Source organism: Stegostoma tigrinum, chromosome 3, assembly GCF_030684315.1.
Source record: "Stegostoma tigrinum isolate sSteTig4 chromosome 3, sSteTig4.hap1, whole genome shotgun sequence".
NCBI classification, from domain to species: Eukaryota; Metazoa; Chordata; class Chondrichthyes; order Orectolobiformes; family Stegostomatidae; genus Stegostoma; species Stegostoma tigrinum.
In genome coordinates this window covers 29,573,204-29,599,131 of record NC_081356.1, presented here as the reverse complement: position 1 = coordinate 29,599,131, position 25,928 = coordinate 29,573,204, and the positions used below count along the sequence as shown (strand labels likewise).

At 41.3% G+C, this 25,928-nt stretch overlaps 1 protein-coding gene across 5 annotated transcripts in view; it reads left to right on the top strand.

Annotated features, from left to right (window-relative positions):
• The window catches only part of LOC125451278 (coronin-2A-like), a 164,361-nt gene extending 142,800 nt beyond the window's left edge, over nucleotides 1–21,561 (top strand). For all 5 annotated transcript variants that reach the window (XM_048528236.2, XM_048528237.2, XM_048528233.2 and 2 more), the window contains 3 exons: nucleotides 1,646–1,736; nucleotides 9,484–9,719; nucleotides 12,896–21,561. In XM_048528236.2, the coding sequence (XP_048384193.1) occupies nucleotides 1,646–1,736; nucleotides 9,484–9,719; nucleotides 12,896–13,027 (459 nt within the window). In that variant the 3' untranslated portion in view covers nucleotides 13,028–21,561. The remainder of the gene's footprint in view (nucleotides 1–1,645; nucleotides 1,737–9,483; nucleotides 9,720–12,895) is intronic.
• Nucleotides 21,562–25,928: the final 4,367 nt, after the last annotated feature.

The following is a 25,928-nucleotide window of genomic DNA, read 5'->3' as shown; positions in this document are numbered from 1 at the left end:
GTCATTCATCCCAACAAACCACCACTGCCATGGCTGATTGAACACTTCAATATCTTTCACCCACACAATCCCTTAACCCTTTGTCACTCGTAATCAGAAATCTACCAATCTCTGTTGTTAATTAATTTCATATCCCTTCATCAAATCCACTCAGATTCCTTGACAGTAAGGTGAACAGCCCCAGTTTGTCTGTAATCACCCAGCCTTGGAGTCAATACAGTAATCTCTTCTGAAGTCTCCATAAAGCCTTCTCATTTTTCTGGCGTCCGGATATCTAAGCCATTGTGGGGTTGAACTGTTTTAGCAAAGCATTTTTCACTTTTGTAGTCCATCTGTCTGCTTAAAAATCTGTTTTCTGTGTCATACGTTTTATAACCTCGGCTTGTCAGACAATTGCACACACGTTGGTTGATTTTGCTATGTAAGTAGCTCCACTCATATGAGCCAGGCCCTGTGTCAAAGTTACATTTTCAAAGACTACTTTTATGATTTTGAGGGACTACTTTTTCATTCTCTCATTCTCAAATATTTTTTAGTTGATGCAGCCAAGTAGAAACACCACCTTCAGTATTTGTTTTACACATACTCTTACAGCATAACTCACACAGAAGCAGAATTTGAAGGATTTGTCAATATATTGCATTATGAACACTCCATTAAACATTAGCCACAATGTGCAAGCAAAGCATTAATTTACAACACAACCTGCACTACGTAAACTAGCGCAACTCAACAGGCATAATTTAGCATTTAAAAATCTTTTTCAAAATAACTATCTGCTGTTTCTGCACAAGAAAAAGTAGACCATGCACAGACCTCATCAGTGTTTCCATCATTTATGCATAAAGCTAGAACATTTTAAGCAGGCAGTTACTAACCTTTTTGCTATGTTGTTCACCTTGGTCACAGATGTAAACGTACCAGTTTAGACATTGTTCATTTTCACAGCGTTCACTACATTTTTCCAATAGTCTTTAAACTAGAAATTCCACATTGATTTGCAAGGAATCAATCCCCTCACAGACGTCAAGTTTTGCTAGCTCCCAGTCAGTTTAGTGTTCTGCTTTTGCTCGGTTCAAAACTATTCTGTCTCCTTTGTAGCTTCTCCTCTCCCTCCTTGTTATACTCTTCTCTCTTGCATCCTTTACAGCACACAGCCCCCTTCAACTCACTCTCAGCAGTAGGAGGCACTGCTGGGTCACAACTGAGAGTAATCTCTGGATCTGTCTTCCAGAATCCTGCTATGCCCTGGCTCACAGGGGCAATCCTCTGAGGCCTAAAATGTAAACCACCACAGAACTTGCCAGATACTTTCCCAGCTGTTCCTCCAATCATAGGTTGGTTCTCTCCAGTGTTTCCTGCTGATTGGCTTATTCTTGAATTAGCCTGCAGGACTGCAGTGTATAGCACTGAGTGCACTGTCCTCTCCCACTCCCTGGGTGAAGGCTAGCAGATGGGGAGTTAGAGATTTGGTTAAGCTCAGCTCTATGGCACGTGGAAAGTGGGAGACTGTAGCAGGTAAATTTGGACCTGAAAAGTACTTTTTAAAAAGCCAGAAGTTTCATGAGAATTGTTACGATTGACAAAGGATACTGATGCTCATGCAGCCAATGGAGTCACTCTATAATCCCTTTGTATCTTGCAGTCTGAATCATACCAGGATGATATCTATCCAATGACAGCTGGAGCACAGCCAGCAATGACTGCACAAGAATGGCTCAGTGGAGCCAATAAAGGTCAGACTTAAACATGTTTTACTTGGCTGAACCTTCTGAAAAACAATATGTTAACTGTTGTCATCATTGTTGTCATTATAGTGCATACATTTTATGACCAAAGCCAAGTCTGCCCTTTTAGGGCACATGATATTAATGATTGTAAAAGACTATCGACATGGTGTGAGAGCTTGACAATATGAACAGCTTAATCATTCTTCCGAAATTTACCTTTCACTTGATTAACTCAGAACCTTATTGACATAGTGCAATGGTGCACCTTCTTCTCACCATCCTTGCTGCCAGGATTGTGGTGTTGTTCCATGTTGGTCACCTGTGTTTTGTTGTGAAGGTATGGCTTGGCCTTTGATACTAGACTTTCTGCATGTGCCCCACATTCCTTGGTGCCACCTGCTTTACATAGAAAAACTGGACGTTTGGTAGGCACAAGCAATCACATCAGTTACAGGTCCTGTAGGTTTGATGCAATTGGTGACCACACCAATAGTGTTGATAGCACAAAAAAAATCTAACTGTTATTGGCTTGCTGCTATGGTTTCATACTTGTGCCCTTCCTCAAATCATGCGTCGATGGTATGGCTTTTTCCTTAGCCCAAAGATCCTTCCTAAAAGCCACAAATCTCCTACCACCACTTCACCATTCAAGATTCCCCAGTCAACGTCTTCATTTTCTAGATTATCTCTAAACTCCAGGGTCTCAGTTCTATTTAGTCTGTCAATCATCCACTTGGTGCTGTACAGGAAAAGGTAGTGCTCTGTAGTATGTCACTTATTAGAAAACTCAACATTTGTTCAACACACAATCTGTTTGTAAGTGATCACAGAATGTATTTGGAAGATAAACTGGGAATGAGTTGCACTTTTTAAAATTTCCCTTCAGAAAGGGATAAACTTGATTCCGGTAATATCATTTTTAAAATTATTAATCCTGGTTTAATCATGACAGATTAGTACTTGACTCATTAGCAATAGAATACGGTAATGTTCATAGGATTGGATGACACATCGGTGGAGTGCTGGGAGTCTCCATGAGCAGCTGCAATATGTGTTGCAGTTATGATTGATATTCAGCAGAAGGCTCTGTTCAAGTCAAGTTTCATGCACTGATTTAATGATCAACAAACTACAGGCTGGAATGGCAGGTGGAAAATATTCAGGCACAGAAAATACTTCATTCTCCATTCAAAATAGTTAGCATTGTGGCTGAAAATTAAGCATATATTTTCCCTGTCTGTAAGTCTAAGAAAATGAAGATAGTACTGGAAGTAATGGAACTAGGAAATGGGTGTTTTGCACATGGCTAAAAGGGGATGCTTTCTCTGGCTTTTCTCCTTGTATGTTTATCAACCTTTTCCCCCCTTAATGCATCTGTGCTATTCCCCTCAAATAGTCAGCAGCTTTCATAATAAATATGGTTAACTATCTGAGACACGGGGCTTTGGCTATCGTTGTAATATGCTAAAGACTGTGAACAGATGATTGCAAGCAATTATATTGCTGCAGACACTCTCATTCCTGGACATGTTGACATCAGTCAGGCACGTCCCCAATCTCTGAGATGATTGCTGATGCATTTTATGGCCTCCCTGAGCTCAGTTAGCCGACATGGTTATAGTTTGGCACCTTCATCTCTATGACCTTGGAAAATGAGAGAGTAAAGGGAGGTGGTGACATATTGGTGTTGCCACTGACCAGTAATCTAGGGATCTTGGCACGGGCTTGGAGGGCAGGGCACTAGTCAAATTTAATTTGAATAATTTCTAAATACGCAATATAGAGCTAGTTGCATTAATTGTAACAATGACAGCTATTACTGATTTTCTTTAAAATAAACCGATCTGCTTTACAAAAGCCCTTCAGAGAGGGAGATCTGCCACATTTACCTGGTCTGCCCTCCTTGTGACTCCAGACCCAGAACAATGTGGTCGACTCCTAACTGCCCTAACAAGTCACTTAGCTCAAGAGCAGTTAACTTGGAGGAAAAATGTCAGCCAGATCTCATGAAAGAATTTTTAAAAAAGTTCCTTTTAAGTAAACTCCCAATTCCTGAATGTCCCTGATTATTGTTTGATTATGTTTACACCTTCTGAGGCAGAAAGTAGATTCAAGTCCCACTCCAAAACTTGAGCGCAGCAGTTTAAACTGGCATGCCAGTCCAGTACTGAGGGAATCCTGCATCATTGGAGTGGCTAGCTTCCAGGTGAGTTGTTGTTATACCAAGGCTCCAGTGGATGTAGAAGATTCAATGTGACTATTACATGGGAACTCTTCCTGAGTTCTTATCAATGTTTATACATCACTCAATATTATTTTTTTAAAAACCCAAAGAACTGTAGATGCTAGAAATTTAGAAGCAAAAACAGAAATTGATGGAAAATTGCTGCCAGATCTATAAACAAAGTAAGATTGTCTGTTCGTCATTATATTATGGAAACCTGCTGAGTACACACTGGCTGTCACGTATTTTCTACATTGTAACAGAATGAAAGGACATTGATAGGAAAGTAACTATGAGCAGTAATTATTACAGGATAATATGGGTGTTGACTATAATACGTAATTTGGAGTGTTCACTTGTGATTGTGTTTGGTAACTGATACCCTTGTGCTTTTGAGAATGGACTGGTTAAACTGAGGTAAGCTGCTGGAAGTATGACGGAGAACATTCTTTTTAATTGAAAAGAAATTCTTTGAAAAAAGACAAACTGATCATATCTACGTAAGTCCAAGGCACAAAGCACAACAAGCAGATTTTATGTTTTAGTGCTGTTTACCGATTGTTTTGACCACTGGCCCAGGAATCTATGGAAACCTCTCTCTTTTACTGTTTTGCAATAGTGGAAGGGAATGTGTTATGGCCCATGTAGGAGCTCTTCATGCTTTGTCAAGCACTTTGTTTAGGCTCATTAATATCTTTAAGGTTAAGAGAAACAGGTGTGGTGCCTTTGAGCACAAATGAATCAATGGCAACTTGGCAATCTAAACAATCTGTTTAGGTTCCTCTGTGCAGGTTCAAATGCTGATTGACTATGTTTTCCTCTCGGGAGCCAATGACCCACAAAGTGAGCTGCATTGTGGGAATTCCTTGTGTGCCCTTCTGGCTGGCAAGGAAGAGTTTTTTTTTTGTACGGGCTACTATTGCACACCATTCACTTTGCCTTCTCTATTCAGTGCCTGGACACAGCTTGACACGTTTTCTTACTGTCAGGTGTTGGGGGTCTGCTGTGGAGAACTCTCTGTGAGAGTGTCTTTTCACTTTCCACTGGGGCCCTGGGGCTGAAGGGTGCTGTGTGCAGCAGCCCCATTTCACCAAGTAACCAGTCCCATATGAGGAAGTGATGACCTAGTGATATTATCGCTAGACTATTAATCCAGAAACTCAGCTCATTTTTCTGGGGATCAAGGTTCGAATCACACCGTGGCAATGATGGAGTTTGAAATCAAAAAAAAAAATTGACCATGAAACCATTGTTGATTGTCTGGAAAGCTCCATCTGGTTCACTAATGTCCTTCAGGGAAGGAAATCTACCATCCTCACCTTGTCTGTCCTTCATGCGAGTCCAGGCCCACAGCAATATAGTTGACTCTCGATTACCCTCTGAAATGGCCTAGCAAGCCATTCACTTGTACCAATTGCTACAAAGTCTCACAGAAATGAAACTGGGCGGATCACCTGGCATCAACCCTGGCACCGGAAAAGACAACAGCAGAAACAGCCCTGTTGACCCTGCAAAGTCGTCCTCAGTAACATCTGGGGATTAGTGCCAATATTGGGAGAGCTGTCTCACAGACTCATCAAGCAACAGCCTGACATTGTCTGTAAGATATGATTCTGAGAGTGTGACTATGTCCCGAATATCACCATCACCATTCTCGCATGTGCCCTGTTCCTCTGTCAAGAAAGGCCCTGCAGAGCTGGCAGCACGGTGGCATACAGTCGGGAGGGAGTTGCCCTGGGAGCCTTCAACATTGACTCCAGGTCCATGAAGACGCATGGCTTCAGGTTAAACATGGGCAAGGAAACCTCCTGCTGATTACTACATGCCATCCTCCCTCAGCTGATAAATAGATGTTTCTCTGTGTTGAACAATGCATGGAGAAGCTCTGAGGATGGCAAGGACCCAGAATGTTCTCTGGGGGAATTCAATGTCCACTATCAAGAGTGTTTCAGCAGCAGTACTACTGATCGAGCTGGTCGGGTCCTACAGGACATAGCTACTAAACTGGGTCTGTGGCAGATGGTGAAGGAACCAGCAATGGGGAAAAACATTCTTGACCTCATCCTTACCAATCTGCCAGCTGCAGATGCATTTGTCCGTGACCGTATCGGTAAGAGTAACCATCGCACAGTCCTTGTGAAGTTGAAGTCTCACCTTCACATTGAGAATAACCTCCTTTGTGTTATGTGGCACTATCACCGTGCTAAATGGGACAGAATTTACACAGATCTAGTAACTCAAGACTGGGTATCCAGGAAGTGTTGTGGGCCATTCACAGCAGCAGAATAGTACTCCAGCATAATCTGCAACCTCATGCCCCCCCCCCATATCCTCCACTCTACCAGTACCATCAAGACAGGGGATCAACCCTGGTTCAGGAGGGCATGCCAGGAGCAGCACAAGGCATACCTGAAGATGAGGTGTCCATCAAACAGGTCTACTTGCATGCCAGATAGAATAAGGGACAAGTGATGGACAGCCACACGATCTCACAACCAATGGATCAGATCTAAGCTCTGTAGTCCTGCCACATCCAGTCATGAATGGTGGTGGATAATTAAACAACTCACTGGGGGAGGAGTCTCCACAAATATCCCCGTCCTCAATGATGGAAGAGCTCAGCACATCAGTGCAAAAGACAAGGCTGAAGATTGCTTTGAAGCAATCTGCCTGACAATTTGGGAAATTACCCAAAATGTCCTGCACACAAAAAAGCAGGACAAACCCAACTCAGCCAATTACCGCCTCAACAGTCTCCGTTTGATCAGCAGTAAAGTGATGGAAGGTGTTATCAACAGTGCTATCAAGCAGTAGCTGCTCAGTGACACCCAGTTTGGATTCTGCAGGGCCACTCAGCTCCTGCCCTCATTACAGCATTGGTGCAAACATGGACAAAAGAGCTAAATTCCAGAGGTGAGATGAGAGTGACAGCCCTTAGCATTGAGGTTAAATTTGACTGAGTGTGGCATCAAAGATCCCTTGCAAAACTGGAATCAATGGGTATCGGGGGCAAACTCTCTCTGGTCGCTGAAGTCATACCTGGCAAATAAGAACACAATCATGGTTGTTGGAGGGCAGTCATCTCAGCTCCAGGACGTCATCTGCAGGGATTCCTAAGGATAATGTCCTAGATCCAACCATCTTCAGCTGCTGCATCAATGACCTTGCCTCCATCATAAGGTTAGAAGAGGGCACATTGTGCAGTCATCAGCTAATGTTAGCACCATTTGCTATTCCTCAGATACTGAAGCAGTCCATGTTCAAATGCAACAAGTTCTAGACAATATTCGGCTTGTACTGACCAGTGGTAAGTAACATTTACACCCCACAAAGGCCAGGCAATGACCATTTCCAATAAAGGTAATGTAACCACCAGCCCAAGACATTAAATACCACACTATCAAAATCCTGGGATGATCATTGACCAGAAACTCGACTGGACTTGCTACATAAACGCAGTGGCTACAAGAGCCTGTCAGAGGCTAGGAAGACTGCAGCAAGTAATTCACCTCCTGAGTTCCCCCAAAGCCTGTCCACAATCTACAATGTACAAGTCAGGAGTGTGATGGAATACTCCCAACTTTCTTGGATGGGTGCAGCTCCAACAAAACTCAAGAAGCTTGATGCAATCTGGGACAAAGCATTGATTGGCACTACATCCATAAGCGTCCACTTCCTCCACCACTGACGCTCAGTAGCAGCAGTGTGTTCTCTCTACAAGATGCACTACAGAAATTCATACAGCACCTTCCAACCTGTGAGATCTTCCACTTAGAATGACAAGGGCAGCGAATATATGGGAACACCACCTCCAGGTTCCCCTCCAAGCCACTTGCCAACCTGACTTGTAAATATATCACCGTTCCTTCACTGTTGCTAGGTCAAAATCCTGGAATCCCTTCCCTAATGACATTGTGGGACAGCCCACAACAGATGGATTGCATTGGTTCAAGAAGGCAGCTCCCCACCACCTTCTTGAGGGCAGTCGGGACAGGCAATAAATGCTGGCCAGCCAGCAACGCCCACACCCCACAAAAATGAGTAAAGAAACCCCGCAGGTTGCAGTGGGTCATGGATTCAGGCGAACTGTTTATTTTGTGTCGCTGTGAAATCTATGGACCATGTCTATATTGGTTGTGGGTGGTCTTCTGATTATTTGAAAAACCTTGTGTTGTATTTTTAGTGTGCTATGCTCTTGGTCTTTGTACATCTGGTACAGAGGGGTTTGAGCAAGTCAGAGGACCTTCTCATTGGTCTGCTTCTGTGCTCGCCCAAGTTGTGTGTGACCAGGCTGTGGAGAAAGGTCTTAGTCGCCAATTGCCTGCTCCTCTTCCACAGCTACGTTTGTGCCTGGGTGTTGTTTGAGAGGGAGCATGCAATTTTCACCAACACTGCCATTGCCTTTAGGGAAAGGAGGGCACCGCAAGGAGTAGGGAGCTTTATCTCCCCTTCCAACTTTATTTAGATTTTGCCCCCTACGCCTCCCTGCTCTTTAGTGGTCTGCATTGCAATTGGTGGGCATTGGCCATAATTTGATTAATTGGAAACACCAGTGAGTCAGTGACAAAGGATGATTTAATGATTGATTGTGAGAGCTGTTCTGGATATGGAAAAGAAGAAAACATAAGGGGGTCACTGGGGACGGGGTCCTGTGTGCAGCGGTAGCATGCCTACGTCTGAGCCAGAGGGACCTGGATTCAGGTCCCACCCGGCCTAGAAGTGAGCCATAACTTTTCTGAAAGGGTTGATATCTTAAAAAAAGGTGCGTCAAGAGAGAAACATAGAACTGAGTAAGCCACTCAAATCCCTCTGCGAAGGAAAGCCGTGTGTCTTGCTTTCTGTCTCACCAGCTAGCTTAGAACCATTTAACAGTCTCAAATTTACTTCAAATCTGAACGAATTAGAGTTAGGTTTCAGTGTCACGTACACTTAAGTACAAAGATACAGGAGTACAGTGAAAATTGTACAATGTTGACACATACAGCGCCACCTTAGGTTCAAAGTACCTACTTACAAATCTAAGGTACTAAAATAGATTAGGTACAAAAATAGAGGAAATAAAGAAAAAAAGCTAAAATTCCACATTGTTTTTTCACAGTATAAATTAGCAAAATAAAGACATAGAGTTAAAAGATAAACATTACAGTCCTTCAGTAACCTGCAGTTGCTCCACACTTGGCCTTATCACACGTGGTTTTGCTGTCCCTTACACTGGGTCTACCCCAGTTGGGCTCTCAAGCCACTGACTGTCCTCTATGACAGGCTGACCACCTGACAACCCTGCGAACCGTGCAGCACACCCTCAGCACTGCACTGGGAAAACCATCCAAAATCTTGGGTTCAACTCCATGGAGTGGCGCTTAACCTCATGCCCATCTGATTGAGAGGCACAAGTGCTATCCACTGAGCCAAAGCTGGTACTTCACCTGCATGCGGCAATCTTACATCTCAATAGGTTTGCTCATTGTTCGTAGTCTTAACTCCTTTCTGTTTGGTTTCAGTCACATTTTTATCCATCTATTGTTTCAGATCCTATATTTGTCTCCCTAAAGCCTGGTTTTAACACCCCACGGTCTTCCCCTTTGAAAACGGGAAGTGGGCAGTGGGACCCATCTGGACACAGTAAAAAAGAGCAAATAACAATGAATACCTATCCAGAAATTCAAGAACAAAGGAACGCAGAGAAAGTGCAAGATCAGAAGAACAGCCTCATGACAAATGGTTATGATCTGTCACAGTGTCCAGTTCCTAAAACAGAGAATGAGGTATGATGAAATATGAATCCAGAAAGAAATGTTTTTATTACTGCGTTATTCGTGCCTACATGATACCAACCAAGCAGCACTTTCTCAACACAAAAACATATATTTTTATGTATCCCTTAATGTGTATATAATTACATATATTTTTGTCTCTGTGTGTGTGTGTGTGTGTGTGTGTGTGTGTGTGTGTGCGTGTGTGTGTGTGTGTGTGTGTGTTTCAAAAACATATAAGCCTTTCTTGAGTTTTCTTTTTCTCAACCTAATGCTAGACAATGCCTTCAGATATTTACAATCCCATTTCTAGTTTTGTTTCCCCCTATAGTTTCTGAGCGTGTCTTTTCACCATTTGCAAAACCGCCCAAGTGGGCCTGTTCAGGAGGCTTGGCACTAGAGATATGGCCACACAATTGAATATTTAAACACTGCTTTAATATTATGAGTTTCTGTTTTAGCTACTCCTCCAGGCAGTGAGTTCCAGACTCCGCCACCCTGTGGGTGAAAACATTTCCCTTCATGCAGTAGTCCAGATGTGGTCTATTTTTGTTTTTACACAGTTTCAACATAAACTCCCTGCTCCTGTAGTCTAGGCCTCAGCTAGTAAAGGCAAGCATCCCAAATGCCTTCACCAAACAGCTTATCTACCTGCTCTGCTACCTTGAGGTATCGGTCGATATGCATATCAAGGCCCCTCTGATCATTGGTACTTTCCAGGGTCCTACCATTCAGCATGTGCTCCCTTGTCTTTTAATTCTCCCAAGTGCATTGTTTCCAGGTTGAATTTTATTTATATTTTTTATTTTATTTTATTAATACTACTCTGCCCAGCTCACCAATTCGTTGATCTCCTCCTGCAGTTTACGGCCATCCTCCTCATCAATTACCAGCTGATCAAGTTTCATGTAGTCTGTGAACTTCTTGACTATGCTCTTGACATTCAAATCCAAATGAACATACATCATTAACAGGGAGGGCCCCAGCACCAAGCCCTGTGGCACCCCATCAGATACAGATTTCAAGACACAAACATACCTTGTAACGTAATCCCTGCTTCTTGCCTCCAACCTGATGCTTTGCCTTGGATCCCATCTGCTGTTGCTTTCTTGACAAGGCGGCCTATCAAAAGTTTTGCAGAATTCCGTACAGGTCATTTTCAAATACATTGCCTTCATTAATACTCTGGTTACCACCTCCAAAAGATTCAATCATTTTAGTCAAACATGACCTTCCTATCATAAATCAGTGCTGACTATCCCTGATTGATCTGTGCCTCCTGTCCAAGTACAGATATATTTTGTCCCTCTGCATTATTTCTAATTCTAATTCCCATCAGGGAGGTTAGATTGACTAAGCTGTTATTTCCTGATCTATCTCCCCCCCCCCCCACTTCCATTCTTTCATAACGGGTCAACATTAGTAATCCTTTGGCAGAGGATCCTTGAAAATTACAGGTAAGGGCCCCTAATATCCTCTTCCCTTTCCTCCCTCAACTGTCTTGGACACATCTCATATGGGCTTGTGGATCTATCCATTTTTAAGACCGCTTAACCCGTTATCTCTTCTCTCTCTGTTAATTTCTTCTAATATTTGACATTTTCCATCCTGAAATCTATCCTTACCCACTTAATCTGCTTTTGCCCTTCTGGACGATGCATTCCAGATCATCATAATTCACTTTGTAATTTTACTTTGCTGTCATGTCGTACCTGCATTTTTTTGCCAATTGCTTTAAATCTGCGCCCTCTAGTTACTGACTTTCTTGCCTTTGAAAATAGTTAATCCATGTTTGCTGCATGTAAGCATGTGAATTTGGAGCGGGAGTAGGATATTTTGACCCCTTTTGCCTGCTGCAAAATTCAATAAGAAAGGGACTGATTGGATTAGAGCTTCAAATCCATACTGCCAACTAATCCCTATAACCACAGTTTGTATACCTCTGCCTTTAAAGTGTTCAATGGCTCTGCCTCCTTCACTCACTGGAGAAGAGAATTCCAAAGATTGTCAAGGACTGAGAGGAACCAAAATCCTCTTTATCTTTGTCTAAAATGGGCAACCCCTTATTTTTTAACTATGTGCCTAATTTTAGCCTGCTCCGGAAGGGAACCGTCCACAATGTCAAGTCTATTCATGGTCTTCTATTTGACTAAGGTTACCTTTCATTCTTCTAAACTCAAATAGGTACAGACCCAACCTGTTCCATCTTATCCCAAGTATTAATTGAGTGAAACTTCTCTGAACTGCTTCTGATGCGTTTACTTTGTTTCTGAAATAAGCAAACCAAACTGTATGCAGTATTCCTGGTTGGGACCTCAACAACGCTCCATGCAACTGTAGCAAAACATCCTTACTTTTATATTCCAGTCTCCTTCCAATAAACTGCAGCATTCCAATTGTCTTCCTAATCACTTGCTGTATCTGCATACCAACTCTGTTGTTTATACTCTCCAAAACTCGTCTAGATCATTCATTTGTATGTATCCTCCTTAAGAAGGTCCTCCACCCTTTTTTCTCCCTTTATTCATTCATGGGATGAGGGCGTTACTGGCCAGGCAGCATTTATTGCCCAGAGAGCAGTAAGGAGTCTGCCATATTGCTGTCGGTCTGGAATCGCATGTAGGCCAGACCAGGTAAGGATGGCAGTTTCCTTTCCTAAAGGATATTAGTGAACCAGATGGGCTTTTATCCGGCAATCGGCAATGGATTCACAGTCATCATTAGATTCTTAATTCCAGATATTTATTGAATTCAAATTCCACTATCTGCCCTGGGGGGATTTGAACCCACGTCCCCAGGATATTACCTGGGTCTCTGAATTAACAGTCCCATGATAATACCACTAGGCCATTGCCTCCCCTACAATGACTGAACTGTTGTCTCGGTGGTTTTTATCACCAGTCGTTTGCCATTGCATTCCTGTTTTTCCCAGATAGCAGCACTGTTTAATTCCCTCAGAGAGAGAGGAAATAACTGCCCGTCTTCTGATCTTGTAGCCAGTTTTGTATTCAATCACCGAGTCTCCCTATAATCCCACGGTCTTCAGTTTTGTAGATGAACATTTCCTGGATCAACCACTTCAAGCTTTTCTAATGTAAACCTTAAAAGATTAATCAAGGCAAAAAAAAGCTATCCAATCAAAAATGTTTTCTCTTGAAAAAAATGACCTCTGGTTTACTTTTGATCAGCTTCTACAGATGTTTTACCGACAACAAGAGGAGATTCGAAGGCTACGTGAGCTGTTGGGGCAGAAGGAAATTCGAGTGAAACAGCTGGAGCTGGAAATTAAGAATATACGATTCAGCCCCATCAGCTACTGAAGAGGATACGTTTAGTTGTTTTGGTGGATGGGGAAGGGGAAAGATGTAGAGGGGAAATGCAGTGTGTAAATGCAGCTAGCCGATATAGCAAAGCTACCCTGAGAACTTGAAATAATTATATTTTTATTGAAAAGAATTAATTTGTAAAACTGTACTTGTTGTACAGGGTGCACATTTTTTTATTTATCTCTTTATATGATGGTGTATATACACTAATTTTTTTTTAAAGCATACAGTGGCTTTGTAACCTACACTTATGAGCTTTTTGATTGTAAAATATCTTATTTACTCCAATGGTTAGGGTTTGGTTAGCTCAGTTGGCTGGATGGCTGGCTTGCAATGCTGCGTGACGCCAACAGTGTGGGTTCAGTTCTTGCACTGGCTGAGCTCAAAGTGAACGACTGACCTTCTCAACCTCTCTCCTGGCCTGAGGCATGGTGACCCTCAGGTTAAACCAGCACCAGTTCTCTCTCTGTAATGAAAGAGCAGCCCTGCAATCTGGCATGGCTACAGTGACTTTACCTTTTTACTTTGTTGGTTACTGTAGCTTTATTGTGTGGACAAAAGATGCATGTGCCTTTTAATGGTCACTATCCAGATTTGCACATCTGGTGGGGCTACTGTGAGTAGAGGAAATGCACCAAGTCGCTAGAATGGTGGAAAAGATTGTGTTGGTTTGAGCGAATAGATTACTGCCATGGAAATTAGTCAGCCTTTTTATATACATATATTTTAAAAAATGATTTGCTATATTGTTTTTAAAAAAAGAATCAAGAGTTATATTAACTTGGAAGATTAACTTGGCAGCTTTTAGTCTGAAACATTGTGCATATCTGTCCATCTTTGTGTTCATTCATTCATAATTTTAACCGATTTTCCTTTTGTTTTTGCTTTGCTTGCATCACTAGCGTTTCGCTACGGAACCTGTTCTCTAGCATTGTTGATTAACTGTGTGTATGGCTGCCAGAGATGGTGCACCATTTTGGAAGGTGCAAGGTTTATTTAAAACAAACATGCTGGAAATTATGAACATACCTCAGTCCTCCTTATCATGTTGAAGATTACTTTGTTTCAATTAAGGATGCTATGAATAAAGCAAGCGTTTTGAGAAAAAACAAGATTTTAAACTCCCTTTTCACCCATTTCAAAGGCTTTTGGGAAAGATTGCAAGGGACTTTGTCCAACACTATCTTTCCAATGAGATACAACAAAGTGTTAGTGCAGCTTGGAGGTCCAGAGGAGGAGGATGCCAAATGGGCACAATTTGGTTAACTGAGAACTGAAACAACTTGGTTTTTAAATGGAGAAGAAAATAAGTCTGGAAATAAATCGGTTTGACTAATCACCTGTGACACACATACAAAGCAACATTTCCATCCGTTCTAATGGATTGTGAAATGACCCCAATGACCTTGCTTCCACAACTGCTGTTGGCAACGCATTCCATGCTCTCACAACTCTCTGTGTAAAGAACCCGCCTCTGACATCCCCTCTATACTTTCCTCCAACCACCTTAAAACTATGACCCCTCGTGTTAGCCATTTCTGCCCTGGGAAATAGTCTCTGGCTATCAACTCTATCTATGCCTCTCATTATCTTGTATACCTCAATTAGGTCCCCTCTCCTCCTCCTTTTCTCCAATGAAAAAAGTCCGAGCTCAGTCAGCCTCTCTTCATAAGATAAGCCCTCCAGTCCAGGCAGCATCCTGGTAAACCTCCTTTGAACCCTCTCCAAAGCATCCACATCTTTCCGATAATAGGGCGACCAGAACTAGACGCAGTATTCCAAGTGCGGTCTAACCAAAGTTTTATAGAGCTGCAACAAAGTCTCACGACTCTTAAACTCAATCCCCCTGTTAATGAAAGCCAAAACACCATATGCTTTCTTAACCACCCTGTCCACTTAGGTGGCCATTTTAAGGGATCTACGTATCTGCACACCAAGATCCCTCTGTTCCTCCACACTGCCAAGAATCCTATCCTTAATCCCGGGGTCATTTAAGAGACTGCTGGACATGCATACGGTCACAGAAATTTGAGGGTGCATACATGAGGATCAATGGTCGGCGCAACATCGTGGGCTGAAGGGCCTGTTCTGTGCTGTACTGTTCTATGTTCTATGTTCTATGAAATAGCCTGAGTTGATTTCATCTGCTTGCTGCGCATTTTAAAATTAGTTGAGCACACCTTTTTCACAAGGAGAGAACAATATTTACTGGTGCAGCTGGAGCTTGATAGCAAGAGGGGAAAAAGGGGCAGGTATGTTCCATCTTGGTTGACTCCATGTTGCACTGATCCATGAGATGGTGTTTTTGTTTTCAGTTGTTTACCAGTGTTCTAGGCAGACCCTTACCACTTGTGTTCGTTTTTGCTTTGTTCGCATCACTAGCATTTCGCTATGGAATTTGTTCTCGAACAAAACATTTTGAGCAACGTTGATCCAGAACTGCCTCCCAACTAAAACATAACACTCCGGATGCTGGAAAACTTGACATTAACGCAGAAAATACTGGAAAAGACTCAGCAGGTCTGGCAGCATCCGCAAAAAGCGACAGTTAAAATGTCAGGACCTTTGTGACCCTTTCACTGTGTGCTATCAAAAAAAAACACTCATGCAAAAATTCCCCGGATGCATTTCAAGTTGACCAATTTTGTTTTACTTTATGTTCTCATTGCATGGGTCGTTCAAAATATGATTGAAACAGTTTTGCTAATTATTTGTTGCAAAGTTTTGTATATGATGAAATTGTAATGCATCTTTTTCAGAACCTGCTTGATCTAACCCATACAAGCAAACTAATTTTGTCTTGCGGTAAATATTTTGATACCTGCAAAGAAGAAAATAATCCATTAATGCAAACCAAGATTGTCCATTTTAATTCAACAAGTAAATTTTAAAAATTTATACGCTTCAGTTGCAGCATGCAAATGCTCCCTTTCTCATTCTGTGTAGATTTTAATGAGTTGTGGATCAGCCTTCTATTTTTTGATATAAATAGATTAAACAGCACACCAGATTAAATAACAAAGTCAAGTACAAATATGTCTACATTAAAACCTGTTGATTCAAAGTAATTTTGTACAAAATGGCTTTAATGCCTTCCCTCACCAAAAAGTAGGATTTGAATTCATGACAAACCTTTTCTGCAAATGTTTTGTGTTCAAAGTCAGCTCTGACAGAACAACAACTTGCATTTACATAACATCTCTAATAAAGCCTTAATACATTTAAGGTACTTTGTAGGAAAAATGTAAAGCAAAACTGCAGATAATGTGACAGCCATTTAAGGCAGACGGTCAACAACTTCATCAAGTTAAGCTTTGAGGAATATTTAAATGGGAGCAATAAGTAGGAATATTTAAGGAGGGAATTCCAAAGCCTGTGGCCTAGGCAGCTAAAGGCCTGATCATCACTCGTGGATCAATTAAAATCAAAGCTGCTCAAGAGGCCACATTTGATAAGCACAGATATCTCAGAGTTGCTGGGTTGGAAGCAAACACTAGGAGAAAGCTCCAGAGGAATTTATAAACAAGGATGAGAACTTTAAAATCAAGGCATTGCTTGACCAGGAGCATTGTAACATCTGCTAAAAACGGTTATTGTGCCAATCCTTTCCTGATCAATGACATGTCAATTATCTCCATCCATTTTCGACAACTTATTTTCGTTGTTTTCCATTTTTGAAGGAGCCCAAAGGGAGAATATCATGTTCTTTACAAAGTCAAATTAATATCTTCTTGTTTCACAAACACAAGTCATATTTCTGACCCTTTGTTTCTCAGGCATGTGTGTTCCCAAATGGGGTAATGAAATGTTACGGATCAGGTTGCACATCATCTTCCTTGTACTGTGTCTTTGATGTAAAGATGTCAGGTGATACTCGCTAGTATTGCTTCCACACAGTATATGATAAAGGATTTTACACTGAATTTACTGTACAGAAGTAGGCCATACAGACCGAAGTGTCCAAACAGGTGTTTGCACATCACAGGAGCCCCCACCCCACCCCCACCATCCTCCATCTTGACATGATAACAGGCCGAGAAGGCAATATCTTCCTTGTGTTTTTTTTCTTATCTAGATTCTTTTTAAAGGCAACAGTGCTATTTCCATGACCATTCACTTATTCTTGCAGGCAGCCCCTTTCACTGCAGCAATTGAGCTCATTATTCTCTGTTCTAATGAGGAAGCTTGTTGCCATGATAGTCACAGAGGGAATCATACAGCATGGAAACAGGCTTCCTCATCAGAACAGACAGCTGAGCTTCAGTCCAAACAGTCCATAATCCCAAACTAAACTAGTCCCACCTGCCTGTGCTTGACCCTTATTCCTCCAAAGCTTTCCTGTTCATGTACTTACCCAAATATCTTTTCAATGTTGTAACTGTACCTGCATCCGCTGCTTCCTCTAGAAGTTCATTCCACATATGAACCATTCTTTTTTTAAAAAAGCGTTGCCCTTCATGTCCTTTTTAAATCTTTCTTTTTCACCTTAAAAATATGCCCGCTAGTCTTGAAATTCCCCACAATAGGGAAAAGACATCTGTTATATATTTTATTTATGTTCCTCATGATTTTGCAAACCTCTATAAGGTCACCCCTCCAGCTCCTCTGCTTCAGTGAAAGTCCCAGCCTATCCAGCCTCTCCCTATAACTCAAAACTTCCATTCCCAGCAACATCCTAGTAAATCTTTTCTGAACCTTCTCCAGCTTGATAAATCCTTCTTATAACTGGGCAACCAGAACTGGACACAGTATTCCAGAAAAGACCTCACCAACATCATGTACGACCTCAACATGACTCCCTAGCTCCTACAATCAAATGTCTGAGCAATGATGGCAAGCATGCTAGATGCCGCCTTAACTACTCTGTCTACCCATGATGCAAACTTTGAAAAGTTAAGTACCTGATCCCCTAGATGTTTCACCACCCAATGCCCTACTTTTAATTATACAAAATGTAGTATCTCGCTTTCATCCAAATTATACTCTCTCTGCCACTCCTCAGCCCATTGATCCAATTGATCAAAATCTCTTTATAATCTAAGATAGCCTTCACTGTTCACTATGCTAATAGTTTTGGTGCCATTCTATATTCTCATCTGAATCATTTATATAAATGACAACCAAAAGCAGACCCAGCATCGATCCCTGTGGAACAGTGCTGGTAACAGGTCTCCCATCAAAAAAACGACCCACTGTGATTGTATATATTGGCCCAGGTTGTCATGTAACAGTGAGCTTGATGTATGTAGATACATAAACTATGTTCTGTTTGACCTCTGATCACTTGCTTCATACCACACAGGAACACTAATGATCTACCGAAAGTTAGTCAGCCAAAGAAATGGCCATTATATGGAGAAAGGGATAAGCCCCTGAGAATCATACATGGTTCTTCTCCATAGCATGCTCCTACTTCTATATGTGAAAGAAAACTACCACTGTGTTACCATTGGAACAAATAAATTCTGTGTTGACTGTAATCTGTTTAGGATTTAATGAAACAAATTTTGTGATAAAATATGCAATGCAAAAAGTAAACTAAGCTCCCATTTTAGGCGTTTCAGTGGTATGTCTGTCACTTAATGTCTGGTAAATGAAATGTAGCAATATAAATTAATACAACTGGCAAATGACTGTATATTTTATAGAGGAGTTGAGTTAATGGTGTCCAAACTGTTAGTTCCATAGTCAATCAACTAGTGCTGAATTGTATTATCAGATATTGCCATCTAAAATGCCTCATAAGCAGAGAAAGTTGAGAGATTTAATAGAACTGTTTAAAAGTGTTGATGACCTTTGATAGAGTAAATATGAAGAACCGGTTTCCAGTGGCAGGACCAAGATGTAAAATGAGCAGGAATGGCATTAAATTAGTTGCTGATTTGAAGGCCAAAGTACATACAATGAAGTGAATAGCCTCCAGTTGCTCAGTAACAATTTTGCAACTCTAGTGACAAAACCAGGGCCAATGCACACCATTTCTGGGGACACAGGCAGGCAGATGGTCAGGGTCCTGATTTTGAGCTGTTCTGCAACAAAGGAATTGAGAGCAGTTGGATGGCCTTGTGCTGTTAGAACAAACTCTGAAAGAAGTTCTTGGAATTAGTAAATGGCTGAGTGTTGGGAGTCAGGGCTCAGAAATCATATGGGAGAGCTGAGCAAGTAGACAGGTTGCTGGCTTTTGGGAATGTCATGAGGGGATTGAAAGAAGCGTGCAAACGTAAAACTTAAGGACAGCTGAATAAGGGGTTTGAAAAGCCCCTATGCAGTATTTGCTTGGATTGAGCCAGATTAGTACTCAGGGAAAGTCCAGACATACGTCCTGTTTTATGAAGCTAGCTGTAAGTAAAGAGCTGGAGTTATGCTTGTGAATGAGCACTGGGGTGTAGTTTTGAGTCCATGGGAATATAGACCCAGGAAAGTAGTGCCATTGATCAGAACAGGAGCAGCCGTTGAGGTAGTAGATAATTTTAATGGTATAGTTATTGAGAGGGAATTTCAAGGCTGAGATCTGACGACGCACCATATTAGTATCTTGAGAGTTATCCATGGTTCATGACTTAACAGCATTTGCTATTTGGCATGAATTGTGCAATGTTCAATAACAATACATTACCCATGTTTACCACAAATTAACTCCGGATATTAGCAATAGGTTATTTTTTATCAGAATTAGGACAGTACAGGAAGCCATTTAGCACACAATGTCTACACGGGCTTTCTCAGCATTAAAACTTCCTGCCAATCACTTGCCTTTCCCCATAACCTGTTTGGAGTCATACCTGGCACATAGGAAGATGGTTGTGGTGGCTGGAGGTCAGTTATCTCAGCTCTGGAACTCCTCTGCAGGAGTTCCTCACGGTAGTCATCTAGACTGAACCATCTTGAGCTGCTTCATCAATGACCTTCCCTTCCTCAGAATGTCAGAAGTGGGGATGTTCACTGAAAATTGTGCAGTCATTAGCTACTCCTCAGATACTGAAGAAGTTCTAGTTCAAGTGAAACAAGACTTGCACACTATCTAAGCTTAGCTGACAATTGACATTCAGTGGGATTGCCAGCGCTGAACCCTCCAGTATCAACATCCTGATGCTCATCATTGGCCAGAAACTCAATTCGACTCCAACGCAGTGACTAGAAGAGCAGGTCAGATGCTGGGAATCGTGCAGCAAGTAACCATCTTCGTGACTCCCCAAAGCCTGCCCACCATCTATAAGGCATGGTCGGGAATGTAATGGAATGCTTTCCACTTGCCTGGATTGGTGCAGCTCCAAAAACAATTGGGACGTTTGACATCATCAGAAGAAAGCAGCCACTTGATTGGCACAGGATTCACACCCTTCACCACTGACACTCGGCAATGGCAGTATACACCATCTAGACAATGGACTGCATAAATTTGTTGAAGATCCTTAGGCAGCACCTTCCGAACCCACAACCACTTCCACATAGAAAGATAAGGACAGTAGATACATGGGACACCATCACCTGCAAGTTCCCTTCCAAGCTACTCACCGTCCTGACTTAGAAATGTGATGCCGTTAGACTTGTGTGTATAAGTACATAAAGAGGTAGCTTTTTACTGTCGCTGGGTCAAAATCCTAGAATACCCTCCCTAAGGCCAACGTGGATCTACCTACAGCACATGTGCTGCACCACCTTCTCAAGGGCAACAAGAAATGAGTAATAAGCACTGGCCAGCCAGCAATGCCCATGTCCTACGGGAGAATAAGAAATCCTGCATATCTTTTCTATTTAAACAATCATCCAATGCCCTCTCGAATGCCTTAATTGGACCTACCTCTCTTTCACTTCAAACAGTGCATTTCGTACCCTAACCAAGTGTTGGGTGAGTAAGTTTTTTTTTCTCACCTCACAATTACCTCTTTTGCAAAATGCCTAAATGGTGCCTCCTCATTCTCAAACCAATTATGAGTAGAAGCAATTTCTCCCTTTCCACTCTTGCCTGATCCCTCAGCATTTTTTAAAAAAGTGTTAAATCTCCTCCTCTTAACTTCTTCCTTTCCAAAAAAAAGCATTCTTTTCCGATCCATCATCATTAATGAAGTGTCTCATCCTTGAACCATTCTTGTAACCTGTTTTGCACTGTCTCCAATGCATTTACACTCCTACAGTGTGGTACCCAGAGCTGTACATAATACTCCTGCTGACGTGTAACCCGTGACTTGTATTAATTCATAACCTCCTTCCTCCTGTGCTCTGTTCCCTTTTTATGAAGTCTGAAATACTGTATGCTATAGTAACAGCTCTCCCTACTTGACCTACCACCTTTGTTTGATTTATGTACTTGTACACACAGGTACGTCAGCTCCTGCACACCTTTTTAGGATAGCAACGTTTCTTTTATACAGTCTTTCTAAGTTCCTTGTACTTAAATACATCACCCAAAAAATACTTCTCTGCTTCGTGTTTCATCTGCCATATAACCTCCATTCCACGAGTGAATATCTACTCTTGTGATCAGACATAATGGGAACTGCAGATGCTGTAGAATCCGAGATAACAAAGTGTGGAGCTGGATGAACACAGCAGGCCAAGCAGCATCTTAGTGCTCCTAAGATGCTGCTTGGCCTGCTGTGTACATTCAGCTCCACACTTTGTTATCTCGTGAGTATCTACTCTGTCTTCTTCACAAATTGCAATTCTTCTAAGTTTTATGGCTGAAAATTTTGACATTGTCTCCTGCACACCCATATCAAGATCATGAACACATATATCAAGAAAAACAAGGGCCCCAGTACTGACTCCTAGGTGCTGTCAAACCTTCCTCCAGCCTGAAAGATACCCATTAACCATTACTGGATGATTCTAGTCTCTTGGCCCTTTATATTTCCATGTTGCTACTGTTCCTTTGTTCCATGACTTTTAACTTTCGTCACTAGCCTGTTGTATGGCACTGTAATGCATTTTGGATCACACCCGGACATAACTTACACCACATCAATAGCCTTTCCCTCAACAACCTTCTGTATTACCTCTTCACGAAACTCCAGCAAGCTAGTTAGACATGAATTTCCCTTAAATTCATATTGACTGTTATGAATCCATTCACATCTTTTCTGTATGACTGTACTGTATAATTGTCTCAAGAAGTATGCCAACCACCAAAATTAAACTGATTACTGTGTAATTGCTGGGCCTACCTTTGCAACCTTCTTCAAACAAAAGTGTAGCGTGTGCAATGTTCCAGTCTTCTGACACCACTCCAATTCCAAGGGAGATTGAAAGAACATTGCCAGTGTCTGTGCAATTTCCACATACATTTTCTTCACAATCCTTGGATTCAGCTTCTCAAGTCCTGGGCTTCATCAGCTTTCAGTATTGACAGCTTATCCAATAACACCACCTAACGAAGATAAAACCCTACTAATGACTGTGGTTCCTTTTTGTCACCTGGGAAGCTTCTGCATTGTAGGTAAAGTATTCATTTATCACTTCAGCCATGCCCCTTGCCTCGAAGTGTAAATCTCTTTTGGTTCCCTATCAGCTCAATTCTTCTTGTACCACTCTTTTCATATTGATGTGTTAATAGAAAATCCTAAGATCTTCCATTATGTTAGCTGCCAGTCTTTTTTTCATAATCCCTATTTATTTCTCATTGTTGCTTTGTATATAGCATTTTGGTTCTAAATTATGTACTATAGTTGTTTATTCAAAATCCATTATTCTGTTACTAAGTTCCTTGATCTCAACTTCTGTCTACTTTTTAAAAAAAAATGTTCCTGGTACCTAACCAGATCGTAAGATAAAGTTGATATGAGAACATAACACAGGAACTGAATCTGGGACATCTCATAACCCAGTGATAAACCCCTAGGTCAACTGGGCTAAGATGATGTATCTAGGACATGTTGTAAAGCAAGGTTGAGTGCTCCCGCATGAGGATAAAGTTGGAGCTGGTATGGACTTCTCTGTCCTCTAAGCCAAAACAGGAGTTCCTCCAGCTTCAGGGTAGGAAATTTGGATACTCAAGAAAAGTTGGTCCCAAAATATAGTGAGATACTAGCTTAAGAAATACATTGAAGAAAAGTGTTAAATTTTAACTAGACAGGATCCTACCAAATTGCATTATAGATGTTGAAAGTTGTGTTAATATATTAGCCTGTTTTGTTTCCTCTTGAGTTTCAGTGGACCTTTGAATGTGATGCCAGTGATATAGATGTAGGAGCAGCAGTATTGGAAGGAAATGACAATGACATTTAGCTTTCAGTTAGCTAATTCTCCAGAAAATCAATGCTAATCTGAAAAATACTCCACCATCAAGAAAGAAATACTACATCTCATTTTGGCTGTCTTCGCCATTTTTAAGTATATGTCAGAAATAATCTGGGAGATATAGTAGTTTATACTGATGTTTTTGGACATGTTCCATATGAAGAATCCCAGGCTGTTCTGCTTGAGATAGTGGCAGCTCTTCAACCTAAAAATTGAAGGTGGTTGCTGGGAAAAACAATTTAACAGTGAATGCTGTGACCAGAGTTTTTTATGACCCACCAGGATACCATGATGTAAATCAAACCACTGTATTCTTGCAGTGTACCAGATTAAAGTTGGTTAGTTTTAAAGTACACACCATACCACATTTTATTTGATATTCAGACCAAAGTTGATAGAAAGCATGGACCAGGTTTCTTTCTTTTTACTACAAGCAATTAGATTATAGCTACAGATAAAAAGATATGTACCACCTTATATAGTGTAACTGATTAAAAGTCTAATATTCTTATAAGCTCCCCTTTATGTACACACATGTGTACACACACAGACATACAATTAGGGAAAATAGATTATTCAAGAACAAAAACAGAAGTTGCTGGAAAAGCTCAGTGGGTTTGGCAGCATCTGTGAAGGAAAAATCAGAGTTAACCTTTTGGGTCCAGTGACCCTCAGAACTCCAGCTTCCAGCTGTCTGCCACTTTAACACACCACCCTGTTCTCTAACCAACATCTCTGTCTCTGACTTGCTGCAGTGTTCCAATGAAGCTCAACGTCAGCTGGAAGATCAGCACCTCATTTACCGTTTGGGGACCCTAGCCCTTCAAACTCAGTTTCAAGTTGAATAATTTTAGGGCCTAAATACTGTCCCATTTCCTAGCCCCCTACTCAACACACCAGGCCATGTTATCACATAGCCTGCCATTGCACACAACCTATTGTTAGTCAATAACAGTCCCTATTAACAGCTATTTACCCTCCTAGACAGATTGTTATCAACTCCTTTGTCTATCCAACTGCTCTTATCTCTGTTTGGGATCTATCCTTTTTACTATCATTTACTCCCTACCGCATCCCCCTCCCTATATTCTGCATCTGAACCAACATTTTCCCAGCTACTGTCAGTTCTGAAGAAGGATCACCTGACCCAAAACATTAACTCTGATTTTTAGTTCACACATGCTGCCAGCCCTGCTGAGCTTTTCTAGCAACTTCTGTTTTCTGTTCCTGATTTTACACAGTTCTTTAGGTTTTTATTTAGCACAGGAACAGAAACAGACCATTCAGTTTGTGGAATCTGCCCCATCATTCAATGCGACCATGGCTGATCAAGCACTTCTTTGCTCAGATCTTTGAGTATTGGAGTTGGGACGTCATGTTGAGGTTGTACAGGACATTGGTGAGGCATCTCCCGGAGTACTGTGTGCAGTTCTGGTCACCCTGCTACAGAAAGGATATTGTTAAACCTGAGCTTTTCAAGCAACTTCTGATTTTGTTCCTGATTTACAGCATCTGCAGCTCTTTTAGTTTTTAAAATAGATTATTCACTGGTTTTGCTTCCTGAATCCTTGTTGAGGTGATTCCTCTTCAGCTAGCCAGACCCTTGGTGTTCATTTGTCTTTCACTGGAAGCTTCTGCTGGTTTGTAGGAAGTACAGAGTGACTCATTTATTTGGGAAATATCTCTGATTTATCAATTCAAGAGTCACACTTTCAATTGCTTCAATTTCAATCCCTTACAGCAATTACTGCAGGAAAGATAACCATTTTTTTCAAGTTTAAACTGAATTTTTTGCTGCAGCACAGGTAGCTTCTACTGGAAGAACAACTGCTTACGGTTCTCTCTCTCTCCCTCTCTCCATCCCCATCCGAGTCTCTATAATTTGTTTCTAGTCCCAACCTGATCAGTCAGCTGAAAACAAATCAGCCTGTCTTCTAAATGACACTATTTCCTGGTCATCATCCTATAGCAGGAGCCCATAGGATTCACAATAGGTATCAAATTCATTGCTGTGAAATTATACAGCAACTGTGTAAATCCATGTTTTTATAAATGGTTCATTCTTATTAAGGTCCACAATTTTATTTTAAAAATAAAAAGACACAATCCTCACAAGGACGTAAAGAACAACATTGGCATAGTTATATAAGTGCTTTGATGTTCAAGTCACGCTACATGTACTGTTTTTAGTTTAAGCTTTTACAGTTTTGTAAATACACTATCTGTAAATCAGTAAATAAAAAGGCTATTTGTACAGTATGAATTAATTTGGGTTCGAAATTTCTGACAAATCCTTGCTATATTTTCAAACCCATTGAAAAATTCCCTCACTATGATGAAGCTTTCCTTTTTCCACGGGTTAGATGTGGTGAAATTCATTTCAAACATTTTCAGAGTGCTATATTCGGTGAACAGAGCTTTCCAAAAGATATTTGGAGCAATGTTCAATTCTGCCATGTGGGAGGAGTAGGGCTTCTGCAATTTTTTTAAAGGTTAATCAGTACAGAGTCACTGCAAAATAGTTCTAGGGACAAAATTTATTGGTTGGAAGTAGGGACATGGTTAGAATACATGTTAGGAGTTCCTGATTATTTTGATGTTTGCAGAGAATGACTCGAGAACAGTTGGCTGGCTCTGTGCTATCAGAACAAATTCAGGA